General features: G+C 43.0%; 1 protein-coding gene across 1 annotated transcript; it reads left to right on the plus strand.

Annotated features, from left to right (window-relative positions):
• Positions 1-390: 390 nt before the first annotated feature.
• COCH (cochlin) lies at positions 391-14,482 on the plus strand. Its single transcript, XM_080667674.1, has 12 exons — positions 391-494; positions 792-1,101; positions 1,187-1,231; positions 3,819-3,975; positions 4,537-4,670; positions 5,381-5,443; positions 5,717-5,761; positions 5,844-5,991; positions 8,917-9,020; positions 10,038-10,264; positions 10,448-10,964; positions 13,519-14,482. Exons 2-12 carry the CDS (start codon positions 1,068-1,070, stop codon positions 13,692-13,694), a joined length of 1,650 nt encoding a protein of 549 aa, XP_080523800.1. The 5' UTR covers positions 391-494; positions 792-1,067; the 3' UTR covers positions 13,695-14,482.
• The last annotated feature ends 1,375 nt before the right edge of the window (positions 14,483-15,857 follow it).

The raw sequence follows: 15,857 nt of genomic DNA on the forward strand, positions 1-15,857 counted from the left end.
TGACAGGGTTTCTAACAAATCCAGGGCATGCATTTACCAACCTAGGTTGGTTATACTTGAGAAGTAGGAACTCTGTTTCCACGGGAGCATGAAGTTGGGAAGTTTTGTTCTGAGGCCGCGTGGACCTGGTGGTTCTGCTGGGGCCCAAGGCCTCGGGGCGGGCGGCAGCCCTGCGCGACCCCAGCGCCTTGGCCGAGGCAGGGCCGGGGTCCCGGGGAGGGCCGCCGCCTACAGTCGCGGACTGTGCATGGGGGGCCGTCGCTCCCCGGCCCGGGTGAGGCGGCTCGCAGTCGCGGCACGTCGGGCAGCCTCCCGCCCCGGGCGCAGTCCGGCCTGGGGCCCAGCACCGTGCGCTCTGCTGTCACCCCGCGCGCGTCCCCAGGCGCGCCCCGTCGCGGCCCCACACGGATCCCCACACCCTGACGCCGGCGCCCGCGGTCCCGGACTCTGACCCAGGCCTTTGCGCCTCCCTCGGAGACCCGCGAGGCGTCCAGGTGGGCGAGCCCGCGCCGCGGGGGGGAGGCGCCTCGGCGCGGGCCTCACCCCGGGGTGGGGAGGGGCAGGGGGAGCTGGACGCCGCTGCCCGGCCCCTGGGGACCGGCCCGGCCCCCTCCCCGCGTGCCCCCGCACAGTGCTCATGCGCGGGCCCAGCCTTTATAGCGGCCACGGGCGCCGCGCTCTCCGCACTGGAGCGCAGCGGGGCGGGTCCGATTCAGGTGCAGAGCCCTGGGCGTCCGGCGCGGGCGTGCGGGTCCCTGAGTCTGTCCGCGTGTCTCCTTTGTCGCCCCCAGCTTGTCTGTCTGCCTTCGTATTTCACCCTCCGCCCGGGTCCGGGGTTGCACATCGATTCTGGGTCGGGCTCGATTTGCAGCGGGAGCGTCGCCTCCAGACCGAGAGGGCGTCAGCTCCGGGGCCGCGGCGCTTCGGTCTCCGCCGGCTCCTGGGAACCCGAGAGGTGCGGGGTCTCCGCGGGCGGCGGCGCGGTCGCAGGAGCAGGAGCCCGTGTTCTCCCGGAGCCTCCTCGCACTCGCCCCCTCTCCCAGGTCCGAGCAGCCCCCTCGGCTACCATGGCTGCAGCCTGGATCCCGGTCCTCTGCCTCGGTGGGTACGCACCTCTCGCCGCCCCTTGCCCTCGCGCCGAGCGGGCGGAGGCTGGAGCCGGCCTCGTGCTGTCCTCTCTTCGCAGGTGCGGGGCTGCTGCTGCCGGAGCCCGCGGGCTGCGAGGGAGCCGGTGAGTGGCGGGGTCCCGGCGGGGAAGCGGGGTCGGTCCAGGCAGCGGGCGGGGCTGAGGCCGGCAGGTAGGAGTGCGCTCAGGTGCAGCCCCGGGACCGCGGCCTCGGGCGGGAGCAGGAGCGCGCGCAGGTAGGAGGGCTGCCTGGCGCTCCCCGTCCGTCCGGTAATACCTATGGCCCATCTACCCGGCTTACCCATTCCTCCCACGCGGGGGGACCCCACCGGTCCGAGCGGGACGTTCTTTCCAAGCGATGGAGAAGGAAGCCCCTAACCCCCTCCACACCCACACCCCCGGGGCCCGCCGGCCAGCCGAACAGCGACAGCGGACGGTCAAGGCAGGGGTATTAGTTGAGCCCCTCGGAAGAGGGGGGCCTCACTAGTCCCGGGCGTTCCTCGGTCTTGGGAGCCAGGGAGAAGCCCTCTAGCCCCGACTTCGGACTATCAGGGCTGACCGAGAGAGGCTTGACCCCCTGGCTATGTTTCCAGGAGTGTGCCCTAGCATTTGAGAGTCGTTTTTGAGTTTGTTCCTGTATGGGTGTGTGGTTCGGTGTGTTTTCTACAAAGTAAAAGGCAAACTCTTTTCCAAAATGTATCCTTTGTTTTCCTTGGAAGAAGAAATGAGGGTAAGGCTTGCACCCGGCTGTGTTCAGCCCCACGCAACCCCTCCCCCCCCCCCCCCCACACACACACACGCTCACTAAAGTCAGTGTTGACAGATAAAGGTAGTGTGTCTGATGCCACTGAAAATGGGAGGAAGAGTTAAGGCTGCTTGATAACAGGTATGTGGCTACTGTTTTTGGTAAAGATTTTCATTTCCCCGGCACCCCAGAATGTTTCAGAGCCAAGGGATTGGCAGTGTACCTGGCACCCTGCCTTCCCTTCCCTTACAGTACAGAGGGCCCTTAGGGGAGGGTCCTGCCTGGCCAGGGGGCTCAGTTGGTTGGAGCATCCGCCCTGCATGAAAAGGTTAGGGGTTCACCCTGGGGTCCTGGGCTTGCGGGAGGCAGACAATCAGTCTTCTCTGTCCCCTCCCCTCTCTTTTTTCTCCCCTCTCTAAAATCAATAAAAAACCCCTCTTTCTTTCTTTTCCCCTCTCTAAAATCAATAAAAACATATCTTAGGGTGAGGATTAAAAATAAATAAATTTAATATTTATAGTGAATTAATGAATTAACATGTTGTATTATGGTATCTTGTTACATGTTGCCAACGGCTTTTCTTATAGTAAAAACTTAGATTCTTTATTTGTTGGGTTGACCATGTAAAACTTGACAGTATTAACAGTGCTTGCTAAAAATGCATTCACTGCCTGAGATAGTTCTCTGGAACAGGAATAAGCAGGCGCCATTCTGAAGGGACTAACTTCCCTGTTTCCTGTCCTGTAGGAGATGCAGAATATTCTGTGGGCTGTGTGACCTTGGGTTAGCCCATGGCTTTCATTTCTTCATTTGTAAAATTAGTGATTGAGCTAAATGACATTCGATAAAGTGGAGCATCTTTTTACTGAATTGCTTACATTGATATAATTTAAAGGCACTGCATTTGGAGGAAAACTGGTATAAATGTTCCTCAGAAGCAAAGGATGACTTAGGTTTGTGCTTGTGTCTATGAAAATGTCCCTCATAGGCTCAACCCAGATTTAATACCATCCCCTCAGGCAACTACGCACACAGTTGTCAACAGAAGTGAGATTTTTATATTTCTAGAACAAATTAATAAATGGTCAATGAGTGTTATTTTCTAGTTCTGATATAGGTCAATTATGTTTTTTATTTTTTAAATATATTTTTATTGTTGATAGTATTATAGATATCTCCCATCCCCCCGCCCCCAATCCCAGCCCCTACACCTTCCCTCATATCCTTGAATGCCAGGTACACAAGGTCTTCACTACTCTATTGCCTGTGTCCATGGGCTTATGCATATCCTATATAATAAAAGGCTAATATGCAAATCGACCAAATGGTGGAACGACCGGTCACTATGACACACACTGACCACCGGGGACAGACACTCAACGCAGGAGCTGCCCCCTGGTGGTCAGTGTGCTCCTAAAGGGGGAGTGCGGCTCAGCCAGAAGCCAGGCTCATGGCTGGTGAGCGCAGTGGCAGTGGCAGGAGTCTCTCCCACCTCTGCAGTGGCAGCACTAAGGATGTCCGACTGCTGGCTTAGGCCTGCTCAGCCGTCAGTCAGACATCCCCCAAGGGCTCCCGGACTGCGAGATTCCCCACCCCCCCCCCAGTGTACGATTTTTGGGCATCAGGCCTCTAGTAAGTATATAAGTTCTTTGGTTTATCACTTCTCGCCCCCCTAACTCCCCAATTATGTATTTTCAAACTGATAAGAACTGAGAAAATTTTCCCATTAGACTTCATAGTGGCTGAGGACTAGGTTAAATTGGAAAATGGATTTTCAGCTTGCTAAAATCTGGAATGGTGTGGGACAGTGTTTAAGTCAATATTCCTAACAAGAAGTGTCGAAATCGGGGAAGTAAAACGTCAATCTCATCTCCCAATCCCCCCCACCCACCCCCACTGCCCAAAACGTCCTAAGAACTGTTATTACATTCTCTCCTTTCTCTTCAGTGCCCATTGCTATCACGTGCTTTACCAGAGGCCTGGACATCAGGAAAGAGAAAGCAGATGTGCTCTGCCCCGGCGATTGCCCTCTTGAGGAATTCTCCGTGTTTGGGAACATAGTATATGCTTCTGTGTCAAGCATATGTGGTGCCGCTATCCACAAGTAAGCCCAAACATGCCAAGGGGAGAGAAACTCAAGTGTGATTATTTTCTCTCCCTCTCTAGCCATCTGTATCCCCCACCTTTTCTTTCTTGTGGTGCCATCATAGGCATCAGAGGTTTTCCTGAGTATCCTTGAACACCAGCTACACAAGGAAGCTTTCTGGCCAATGGCCAATTGCATTTTTTCTTGATAGCTACCTCTCTGTGATTCTAAAACATTGCTAATCATGTAATATATTAGTATGTGCCAGCCATTGTTTTAAATTCCATGACAACTCTACTTCTGTACAAGGTAGGTACAATGTTACTCCATCTTACAGATGAGGGAACATATGACAAGTGTGTTCTTATCAACACTTAAGCTTGACAGCACAAAACTGTTTTCCCAGGCAGATGCTGTACCTGTGTAAGCAAGTTTTTTTAAAAGGCCGGAAGCACTCTTAGATGGGTTTCCTGCTGAACTATTTTCCTGACTAATCAGATAACAGATGCAACATGGCACAAGTCCGTCGGATGCCCTGAAAAGTGTGGGTCGATCTCAGGTGATAATCTTGTGTTGCAGGGGAGTAATCAGCAACGCCGGGGGGCCTGTGCGAATCTATGGCCTACCTGGTCGAGAAAACTACTCCTCAGTAGTTGCCAATGGCATCCAGTCTCAAACGCTTTCCAGATGGTCTGCTTCTTTCACAGTGACGAGTACGTATATTTTGTTCTTACTTTTGTGTAAACATTGCCCACCCCCCCTCCAAAAAAAAAAAACCACACAAAACGTGTTCTGCTTTTCTCAGCCCAACATCTTTAACTTAGATGGCAAAACCTGTTGTCAAGATCAAAGGGGTCAACTGTGGGCTAGAGTCAGGGGACCCAAAGAGTCAAGGACCCACTCAAGCCAAACTTGGTGAATGGGGGAAGAATAATGTTGCTGTCAGAAGATGGCAATAGAAACTTGAATGGTCTGTAATCAGAATGCCCTGACATTTACCAAGTAACACTAAATCAAAAAACTAGTGAATGAATGTGAATTCATTTTTGGTGATCCTATCAAAATATGACCTGCCCTAGCCAGTGTGGCTCAGTTGGTTGGAGTATCATCTCTTATAACAAAAAGTTACAGGATCAGTTCCGGGTCAGGACACTTACCCAGGTTGTGGGTTTGAACCCCCAGCCAGGGCGCCTATGGGAGGCAACGAATTGATGTTTCTCTCTCCCCCTCTCTCTCTTAAAAAAAAAATGACCTAATAGATAAGAATCCATTTTGGTTCTTTGAAACAAGAATGCAGCAGTTGCTCCTGAAATTTGCCATCACTCTGTTACTTGTACCATCCTATAGAACTCTAAATTAGATTCGTTGTGCTTTGATGATAAAAAAGGAAGATGAAAAAATAGCCTCTTCTTTATTTTAACAGAAGGTAAAAGTGCTACCCAGGAAGCCACAGGACAAGCCGTGTCCACAGCACAGCCACCAGCAGGTATGAAATAGGGAGCCTCCATTGTCTCACACAGCACGGGAAAGTCCTGGATTGGAGGCATATCTAATATGTCGGCCTTATACACTACTGATTTCTTTGTTGGGGCATTGCTTCCCTAGTCCAAAAAATTGTGAGGAAATAAATTTTCAAAAAACAAATCTTTTTAAGAATGACACTACTTGTCATGAGCTTTTCCCTATGTGTGGGCTTCTTGCTATGGAACTGTCTTCCATTTGCTGATGCCAAATGCTTCCTCCCCCCCCCCCCCCCCAGGTAAACGACAAAAGAAGACACCCAACAAGAAAGCTGGGAATAAAGGTAAGAATCCAGACAGCCATTTGGGAAAATAACTCCTTCCCTCTTGAACTGCTCACAGAAAGACTTGTTTGGGTTTTCACAGACTGTAAAGCAGACATTGCATTTCTGATTGATGGAAGTTTTAATATTGGGCAGCGCCGATTTAATCTACAGAAGAATTTTGTTGGGAAAGTGGCTCTAATGCTGGGAATTGGAACAGAAGGACCACATGTGGGCCTTGTTCAAGCCAGGTATCAACTTTGTTATAATGGGAGGAGACTTGAATGATGTCTTGAATGATGACAAATAATCAGTCCTTTTAATAGGTACATTTGTTTCAGTTCAATATAAACATATTGAGTTGTGGACAATCTGGATTCCCAAACTATAAAGTCAGGATTTAGGATTGCCTAAGCAGACTGGATAAGTCTAAGTATTTCCTTTTTGGAGAAAAAGACTTAGAGAATTATATGCTATTTGTGGACTGAAAGGTTTGTTCCTCATACAAATTACCTCTGCACATCTACTCTGCTCAATTCTTCATTTCTCTTTGCTGAAGAAGATCAGGCAGTGGTATATCGGTAACTCCTCCCTATTCTGTTATTCTTTTTAGCTCTTTCAATATTCCCTTAATTGGAGATTTGAAGCCTGACCTTTTAATTTTTATTCTTTTAAAAATAGTACTTATTGCTGTGCATCATAAAAAGCTTTAAAAAAGATAAAAGCACAAAGAAGAAAATCCCAAATATAACCTCCAGAGATAATCACTGTAGAATTTCTTTTTTCTTTTCAGTATTTTAAGAAAATATTTGATTGTCTATATGAGGGTATTTTTTTAAAAATATATTTTATTGATTTTTTTACAGAGAGGAAGGGAGAGGGATAGAGAGTTAGAAACATCGATGAGAGAGAGACATCGATCAGCTGCCTCCTGCACACCCCCCACTGGGGATGTGCCCGCAACCAATGTACATGCCCTTGACCGGAATCGAACCCGGGACCCTTCAGTCCGCAGGCCGACGCTCTATCCACTGAGCCAAACCGGTTAGGGCAAGGGTATTTTTTTTAAAAAATATACATTTTTTTATCTCAGAGAGGAAGGGAGAGGGACAGATAGAAACATCAATGATGACAGATAATCATTGATTGGCTGCCTCCTGTACGCCCCCCACTGAGGACCGAGCCCGCAACCCCAGCATGTGGCCTTAATCGGAATCGAACCCAGGACCCTTCAGTCCCCAGGCTGACACTCTATCCACTGAGCAAAACCGGCCAGGGCTATGAGGGTATTTCTTGATTTTTAAAAGTTTAGACTATAAAAATGTCTTATATCCTGTTTTATTCATCCCCGACTATTCTGAGCATTTTACCATGTCACAAAAATTCTTCAGAAAATAATGTTTCATGTTACTCTGCATGATTGATCACTTAGCCATTCTTCTATTGCTTCTTCACCATCACACCAAGTGCTGTGATGAACATCCTTATGACATCTGCGTGCCGTCTCAGATGAGAGTTGATTCCTGGAAGTGGGGTTGGGTCAGAGGGTTCTGACATTTTTAAGGACTCTGAATACACAGCTAAATTGCTTTCTAGAAAGTTGATCCAGTTTACACTACTGTCATTTTTTAAGGGTTTTCTCCAGTACTATGACAGATATTAATTTAATATTTAATTTGTTCTTATATTATTTTTTACAATTGGTTCTTCATTTAGATAGATTTTTTTTTTTTAGTGTGAGAATGTAACTCTGTTGTTTTCTACTGATTTAACCATTTGTCCAACACCTTTTAAAAATGAGCTTCTTATTCCATTGATTTGTGATAATCTTATATACAAGTTTAGGCAAGTCTGTTTCTTTGATCCATTTGCTACTTTTTACATCTTTTCTACAATGCTTTGATTTTTGTCACTTTATTGTACATTTTAACATCCCATAAGGCAAATTCCCCACAGTACTTTTCTTCATACATATTTCCTTTGCTATTTTTACCCAATTATTTTTCAAGATGAAAACTACACTACCCTAAAGACTCATACAAAGACTAGCTTTTCTATAAACGTCCTGGTTTATAGTTTTTCTATTTTAAGAACATTAGAATAAACTATATCAAGAGTTTCTATTTAAGCAGAATAACAATATATCATTAAGGATGCAAAAGAAGACTCAATTTCATAATCATAATTTGGATAGTTGAGAAGTGACCATAAAAGTGAAAAGGTAATCACCCCATGAAATCTGACTTTGTGACCCAGCATTCCACCAGGTATACAGAAATCATAGCATCAGGCATGCAGCAAGACAATCAGTGCTACAGTTGTCCCTCAAAAATCTTAATGGCAATTGATAATACTAAAATCTGAAAATTTTGCACTTTTGAAATATTAACTTATCTAAAAACAGTGCAACAAACTGTGCTTTAACTGTTTTTACTCAAATGGTCTTTAATGAACAGAGTAGTTATAAAAGTGAGCCATGATTTTTTTGCTATTAAATATGGAAAATCTCAAACCTCTTACCATACACGTAATTTTAAGATTAGCAAATGTCAACATCATTTATTAGAAGAAAAACTCAATATTGTAGTGCTTTATAATTTGTTTCCTTATAACTTCCCATTTTAAAAATGTTGGCCTTAGTGTCACTGACGCTGCCTCTTCTGACCAGAGACCTGGGTTAGTAGACCCACACCGTCCAGTGCTTCCGGTCCCCCTGGAGCCGACCCAGCCGCACACCAGGCAGATTTGGCTAAGCCCAATGCCCTGAGCCAAGCCTGGTTTCAGGTGCTCCTTATAGTTTAGATATGGACTTTGGAGCCAAACAAATCCGAATTTAAAGTGTGGCTGTTTTGTTGGGAAAATTAACTAAATGTTCGGAGCCTGTTTCTTCACTTATATTATAGGGATAATAATTTCTATCTCATAGAGTTATAATGAAATGAGATTATACATAATATATAGCATATTACCCAGACTAGAGTAAACCCTTAAGACAGCAATTGTTTTTGTTACATTTTTGAAAGATCCCTAAAAATTCAAGTAAAGATGCAATGTCTTAGTTGATGATATAATTAAGAAAGAAACTTGGACATTGTCCACTTTAAAGTTTGTTTAAGGTATATAATTTGCTCATTTTCCTTTTCCAATTCTTTTTTTTTTTTCATTTTTCCACATAGTGAACATCCCAAAATAGAATTTTACTTGAAAAACTTTACATCAGCCAAAGATGTTTTGTTTGCCATAAAGGAAGTAGGTTTCCGAGGGGGTAATTCCAATACAGGTAAGTAGACTTTGGCACCTGGGATGTAACATAGGAGGTTATGAATGATTGGATATGTAAAACAGTATTGTGCTATTTTATATAAGGAGATGTGAAACGCTTCTTCCTGTCTCTGGAATCTTGGCTAGTATGCACTTGATCATCTGAGGTGCTCAATTTTTAATGGAAAATATACCAAAGGGTTAATTTTATTTATTAAAAAGAAATAAAGCATTGTGACCCATAATCCTTACAATGAATAGGGCAGATGTCACTTTAGGCAAGTACCTGTTTGGAATGCTAAAAAGAAGTAAAGACCAACAGACTTACCTAATAAATGTAGATGTGGTGGAAAGAACTAGAGTAGCACTGTGGACCCTCAGAAGGGAGACTTCTTATTCTGAGTCCTTAGTGTTTCTAATCAGTCACTAGGGGCGAGATGGAGAGCGTGGGTACGGGAGTGGGAGTGTTGTGTTTCTGACTGATGACTGATGTAATGAAAGGAAATGTGAGGCTTTTGGGAAGTGATGGAGTAGGTGAAGACAAAATTGGACTGACAGATTATTAAACTTTGATTATTAAACTTTCCCACCGTATGCATCTATTATAGAACCGGGCCCTATATGTTAAATTCTTAAACCAAGTGGCATCAGGTTGGTATAGGGCCGTGGTCGGCAAACTGTGGCTATTTTGAAGAATTGGTGTTAGAAGAAGTTTAAGTTTAAAAAATTTGGCTCTCAAAAGAAATTTCAATCGTTGTACTGTTGATATTTGGCTCTGCTGACTAATGAGTTTGCCGACCACTGCCCTACACTATTTTATATATGTTATACAACGATCGAAATTTCTTTCGAGAGCCAAATTTTTTAAACTTCTAACGCCACTTCTTCAAAATAGACTCACCCAGGCTGTGGTATTTTGTGGAAGAGCCACACTCAAGGGGCCAAAGAGCCGCAGTTTGCCAACCACTGGTATGGGGAAATAGAAATGTCATTTGAGCAGTGATGGTGTTCCAGTTTGTTTCTTTTTCATTCCTAGGAAAAGCCTTGAAGCACACCGCTCAGAAATTCTTCACAGCAGAAACTGGTGTGAGAAAGGGGATCCCCAAAGTGGTGGTGGTATTTATTGATGGCTGGCCTTCTGATGACATTGAGGAAGCAGGCATTGTGGCTAGAGAGTTTGGTGTCAATGTATTCATAGTTTCTGTGGCCAAGCCTATCCCTGAAGAACTGGGAATGGTTCAGGATGTTGCATTTATTGATAAGGTAAGGAGGTGAGGGGTGTCTTCTGTTATGGTAGTGATTCAATTTTGGACCTTGAGGCATAGTGCTGACTGGCCCATATCTGGATTAACTTTGAACATTCAAAATTTCATAATTTTTAAGAAGAAACAATTTTTGATCCCTATGGATATCTTTTCTGTTCTCCCCCCCACCCCCCCCAATTAGGCTGTCTGTCGGAATAATGGTTTCTTCTCTTACCACATGCCCAACTGGTTTGGCACCACAAAATACGTAAAGCCTCTAGTGCAGAAGCTCTGCACTCACGAGCAAATGATGTGCAGCAAGACCTGTTATAACTCAGTGAACATTGCCTTTCTAATTGACGGCTCTAGCAGTGTTGGGGAGAGTAACTTCCGCATCATGCTTGAATTTGTCTCCAACATAGCCAAGACTTTTGAAATCTCAGACATTGGTGCCAAGATAGCTGCTGTACAGTTCACCTACGATCAGCGCACAGAGTTCAGTTTCACTGACTACAGCACCAAAGAGAACGTCCTAGCGGTTATCCGAAACATCCGCTATATGAGTGGTGGGACAGCTACTGGTGATGCCATCTCTTTTACTGTTAGAAATGTGTTTGGTCCCATGAGGGACAGCCCCAACAAGAACTTCCTGGTAGTTGTCACAGATGGGCAGTCCTATGATGATGTTCGAGGCCCTGCTGCTGCTGCGCATGATGCAGGTAAGGTCCTTCCTTGTCCTTTGAGAAGGGAAATTGAGGAGGGGTTCAGTGAATTTTAGAAGTAAACTTAAGCATTTATTTCATTGGACAAACATCTACAATGTCACAGTCGCATTCTAAAAGCTTTACCCAATATTAACTGATTCAATTGTCAAGGCAGCTCTACAAATTTCATTCCAGATAAGAAAATAAACTCCCCCAAAACACACATTAAGTCAGGCCAGTATTCAAACCCAGGCAGTCTGAGTCCATACTCCTGACCACTGTATTGTTGGGAAAATACCATGAGAACCATGTCACGTGTCATGGAATATGTTACAGGTTCTCACATTTGACTCAAACTTGGAATATATCCGCCATCTCCAACCCCTAGTCACAATTTATCATAATTTACTGTGAATCTGTTATTTGAAAATGTATCCTAACTTTTTTTTTTAGTAGTTTTCAGGCTGGGGTGAGCTTTCTAAGATGATAAGGTCACCAATGAAATTTAAATTCTATTCCATCTAAACTTTCTAAGTGTCTTTTTTTTTTTTTCTTGACAATGAAAACACACTCTGATGTTATGAGAGAATATAAAAGGGGTTTCTTTCTCTCTTACCCCAGCCTTAATATTACTTTTGGCAAAGGCCGCTAGTTCCTGAAGACATTAGCATGTGTTGCTGAGATCAAATAGGCCAACAAATAGCTGAGGGTTCCCTTTCCTGGGCTGAAACTGAGTGACTGGAGTCCAATATTTAAAAAACAAAAATGTTAACTTGGGAGGGGGAATTAGCAGCCTTCCATTTTTCTGTACTCTTCTGCACTTCCTTTTCGCTATTTGTGAATAACCTTTTTCTTTTTTTGTACATTAGCACCTCTGCTAATGCATTTGTGTATTTTATAAATATTGATGGATATTTTTATCAAATAGAACTGATACATGTAATTTAAGTGATACATGGGCTTATTTTTAGACATCTGGCTTATTTTATACGTCAGCAAACTAGCCCATGTTGAAGACCTCTTTTCTACCATACTCCTTAAAAATGTAGATGACTAAACTAAGTTATGGTTAACAGTATTGGATTCAGGCTAAATAAAGTGAACTAGTCTATTTCAAATATATTTTCAAATAAATTCTACATTCATGAACTTTTTATGAATATTATTGTTAGTTAACAAAAGCCAGAAAATAGACTTTCTGGGCTAGGTCACAACCATTTTTGTATTCTGCTCTTTTAACTATGAGTATATACTGGGCCCGAGCTCAACACTCTAGGCTTAAATGCAGAATTAAAAGTGAGAAAAACTAAGGAGGAGGAAAATTTTTACTTTTTTCTCTTGCCAGAGAGGGACTGGCTGGTGGTGATAAATCCAAAATTGTTTGAAACAGCTTTTGTATCATCTAAACCTGCTTCATTTGTATCCTAAGCTTCCACAACTCTGAGCACTGTATACCACTAGAAGGGGAATGAAGCCTTGGGTAGGAGGGGAGTAGCTATTGCAGAAACTCCCAAATTGTTATGGGGAATTGCACCCAGAAGATAAGACAGTACCCTAAGAATCTACTAAACCACTGCTTTTACATTTGGGATTGAGGTGACTCAGACTAATGGAACAAGCACCCTGACAAAAATGTACCGTTGGAATAAAAGCCTTCTAGTAGCTCAAGAGAATGCAGATGGAATGCCTCAATGTAACAGGAAATTCCAGCTTCACAGGCATTTCTTTTTGGCTTTATTTTTATTGATTATATAGAGAGGAGAGGAGAGAGAGAAAAACATCTATTTGTTGTTTCACTTACTTATGCATTGACTGGCCCTTGTATGTGCCCTGACCAGGGATTGAACCCACAACCTTGGTATATGAGGATGATGCTCTAATCAACTGAGCTATCCTGCAAGGGCTCTCTCTGCTATTTTTATCACCAGATTTTTGCTTTGGGATTAAAGGCTGACAATTTCTTACTGGTCAGTTTGCCAATGTAACATACAGACTTAAGCAGAAGAGTTACTATTCACAGACGACTAGTCACCATTCCCTGACAATGCAGCCGCAGACAACTTTCACTATTTCCGTACCCCACCTCTTGTGCCAGTTTCTTACTCAATTATAACGGCCTGACTCCAGTATAATGGCTAACTGAAGTGATGATAGCAGGCATACCAAGCTCATACCAATCTCAGAGGGAAAGTTTTCATCATTTCACGAAATATGTTTGCTGCAGGGTTGTTTTTGTTTTGTTTTTTTTTAAAGATGTTTATCAGGTTATTTCTATTAATTATCATGAATATTGAACTTTATAAAAAAAATTTTCTGTCAGTGATCATTTGCCTGTTAATATGGTAATTACACTGACAGTAAAGCTCCTGGTTTTGGCCAAACTGTTTAGCCATTTTCATCACAATGACTGTTAAAACTTACCTAATAATCTGCTACAGGGGATTTAGTTCTTCAGACATTACTAGGCAGTTTTCTCTGCAACTGTGTCTTAATATATTAAAAATATGTGTAATTTGATATGTAAACTGGAACTTGGGTTTACATTCCCTTAAAAATATTTCCATTGTAGGTATCACCATCTTCTCTGTTGGTGTGGCTTGGGCACCTCTGGATGACCTGAGAGATATGGCCTCTAAACCAAAGGAATCGCACGCTTTCTTCACAAGGGAGTTCTCAGGATTAGAACCAATTGTTTCTGATGTCATCAGGGGCATTTGTAGAGATTTCTTAGAATCCCAGCAATAATGGCGACGTTGTGACAACTGAAAGAAAAATTGCAAGAGGATATAATGTATAAGCTATATTCTCGTAATACTGAAATACTATAGAGCATACTAGGATCAGATACAAAACTATATTTAAGAGCCAACTGCTGTTTTAAGCAAATAAGCATTCACTTAAAGTTATTAGCTTTTAATTACAATTTAGACTTAATTGTTCACTCTGCTGAGGCTTCATAATCATGACCCTTAGAAACTCAGGAAAAGGGGTATATCATGGATTAAAACATTAAAAGTTCTATTCTAACATGTATTAAATATATAGATATGAAAATTTCATAGCTCAATAAAAGAATCTGATATTTAGACCAAAGCAACATTCCTTTTATCATTCTTATTAAATATATAAGCAAGATATAAGAAAAACTTAAACAGAAAAGTTATTTCAAATGTAAACATCTTGACCCAAGTAGATGTTATTTAGTATTCTAAAAAGTTATAATTACTGATGAAATGGAAGGAATTGGGTATCAAGCTTATTTTGTAGTGTATTTTCACACTCAGTTATCACATTGAACAGGATAGCAGGACTACCTAGTATTTTTCTATTTATCTAATCCTTAATTTTTATGTGTATGGATATATATGGCTTGTACGCTAAAGTCGTCCATGTACAAAATGTTAAGTTGGTAAATTTTTACTTACCATTTACATATAGCTTTAAAGAAAAGCACATATTTCAAATAGTAGAACTGCAGGAAAAGTATTGTCAGTTTGACTATATTTAAGCAATAAAACTGCTAGTGACTATTCAAACTGCCTTTTATTTTCCTAAGTGTTTTTCCCTAGGGCATGGTAAAAATTCTACATTCAATAATTTATGCAGAAAGGCCAACAGAATTTTTTCTTAAAATCATGCAATAAGACTAGGCTTTTTTCTATCATTTATTGATTGCCTACTGTTCTAAGCATCATACACAGCCACTACCAGATAAACAGTACATAAATGTTTTATAATTAGCATTAGTTTTACTTAAATGTGCCTGTGAAGTTGGTGCCTACGAAGTGTTCAGAATTCCATTAATGTAATTATCATTACTCCCCAAGAACTCTCCTCTCAGAGCATCCTGCTTACCTTCTCTCAAGACAGGACCCGCCCTCCCTCATTCAACTGCCCACCTTATCTCCTGTGACACAACCACTGATCCTATCTGGATGCTTTACAACCAGTTGACCCCAAAATGGTGTTAATTAGTTGGAATAATATACATACTCCAGTTAATCTTTTGAGTCTAACAATTTTAGTTTGTGGAAAAGGAATGAAAAGACTTTACTGAAGAGGCATACCTGAAATTGCCTTTGACATTAGATAAAAATTTGATAAAATCAAATTGGGAAGACAATAAACCTCTCCACCTTATAAACTGTGGCAAATATGAATTCATGTTACAGATTTTCAAATAACTAAAATGGGTTTAACATGATTTTCTCCTAGTGCATAAAGCACAAATTCTCAGCCAAGAGTACCACTCCTTAAAAATTTAAGCTGAAGTGAAAACCTGGCCTCTAGTCCAGGGGTGGGCAAACTTTTTGACTCGAGGGCCACAATGGGTTCTTAAACTGGACCGGAGGGCCGGAACAAAAGCATGGATGGAGTGTTTGTGTGAACTAATATAAATTCAAAGTAAAGGAGCGGAGGGGAGAGCAAGAGAACTGGATAGAACAGCCGGATCCGGCCCACGGGCCGTAGTTTGCCCAAGGCTGCTCTAGTCTGTAGGCCTTTTAAAAATGGTTTTTTACCTTTAATTCTATAAAGAACAAAGTTTTGAGGTATCTGAGGTAACCAGGGAAGCTAATATTTTGACTGATTTAAAGAGCAGGAAGAGAGCGGAAATGAACACTTTATCAAGTTGTTATCAATCTATATATATAAAAGGCTAATATGCTAAGTGTCTGACTGGTAGCTATGACTCACACTGACCACCAGGGGGCAGACGTTCAACGCAGGAGCTGCTGAGCTGCTGTGACCTGGCAGCGGCGGTTCTTGGGTGACTCACCCCGAAACCAGAGAGGAGGGAGCCTGATTCCTCCTGGGGCCTCGCGATTCCACCTTAAGCCTTGGGTTATGTTGTTGCTGAGGCACTGTGGGCCCCAAATCTGGTTTACTACATACTTGTGTTCCACACCC

Source organism: Plecotus auritus (genome assembly GCF_963455305.1).
Source record: "Plecotus auritus genome assembly, chromosome: 1".
In the NCBI taxonomy this organism is placed as follows: Eukaryota; Metazoa; Chordata; class Mammalia; order Chiroptera; family Vespertilionidae; genus Plecotus; species Plecotus auritus.

Coding starts and splice junctions, on each gene's coding strand:
- COCH (XM_080667674.1), top strand. CDS start 1,068: ATGGCTGCAGCCTGGATCCCGGTCCTCTGCCTCG. Junction 1,232..3,818: donor CGCGGGCTGCGAGGGAGCCG/GTGAGTGGCGGG, acceptor CTTTCTCTTCAG/TGCCCATTGCTATCACGTGC. Junction 10,265..10,447: donor ATGTTGCATTTATTGATAAG/GTAAGGAGGTGA, acceptor CCCCCCAATTAG/GCTGTCTGTCGGAATAATGG.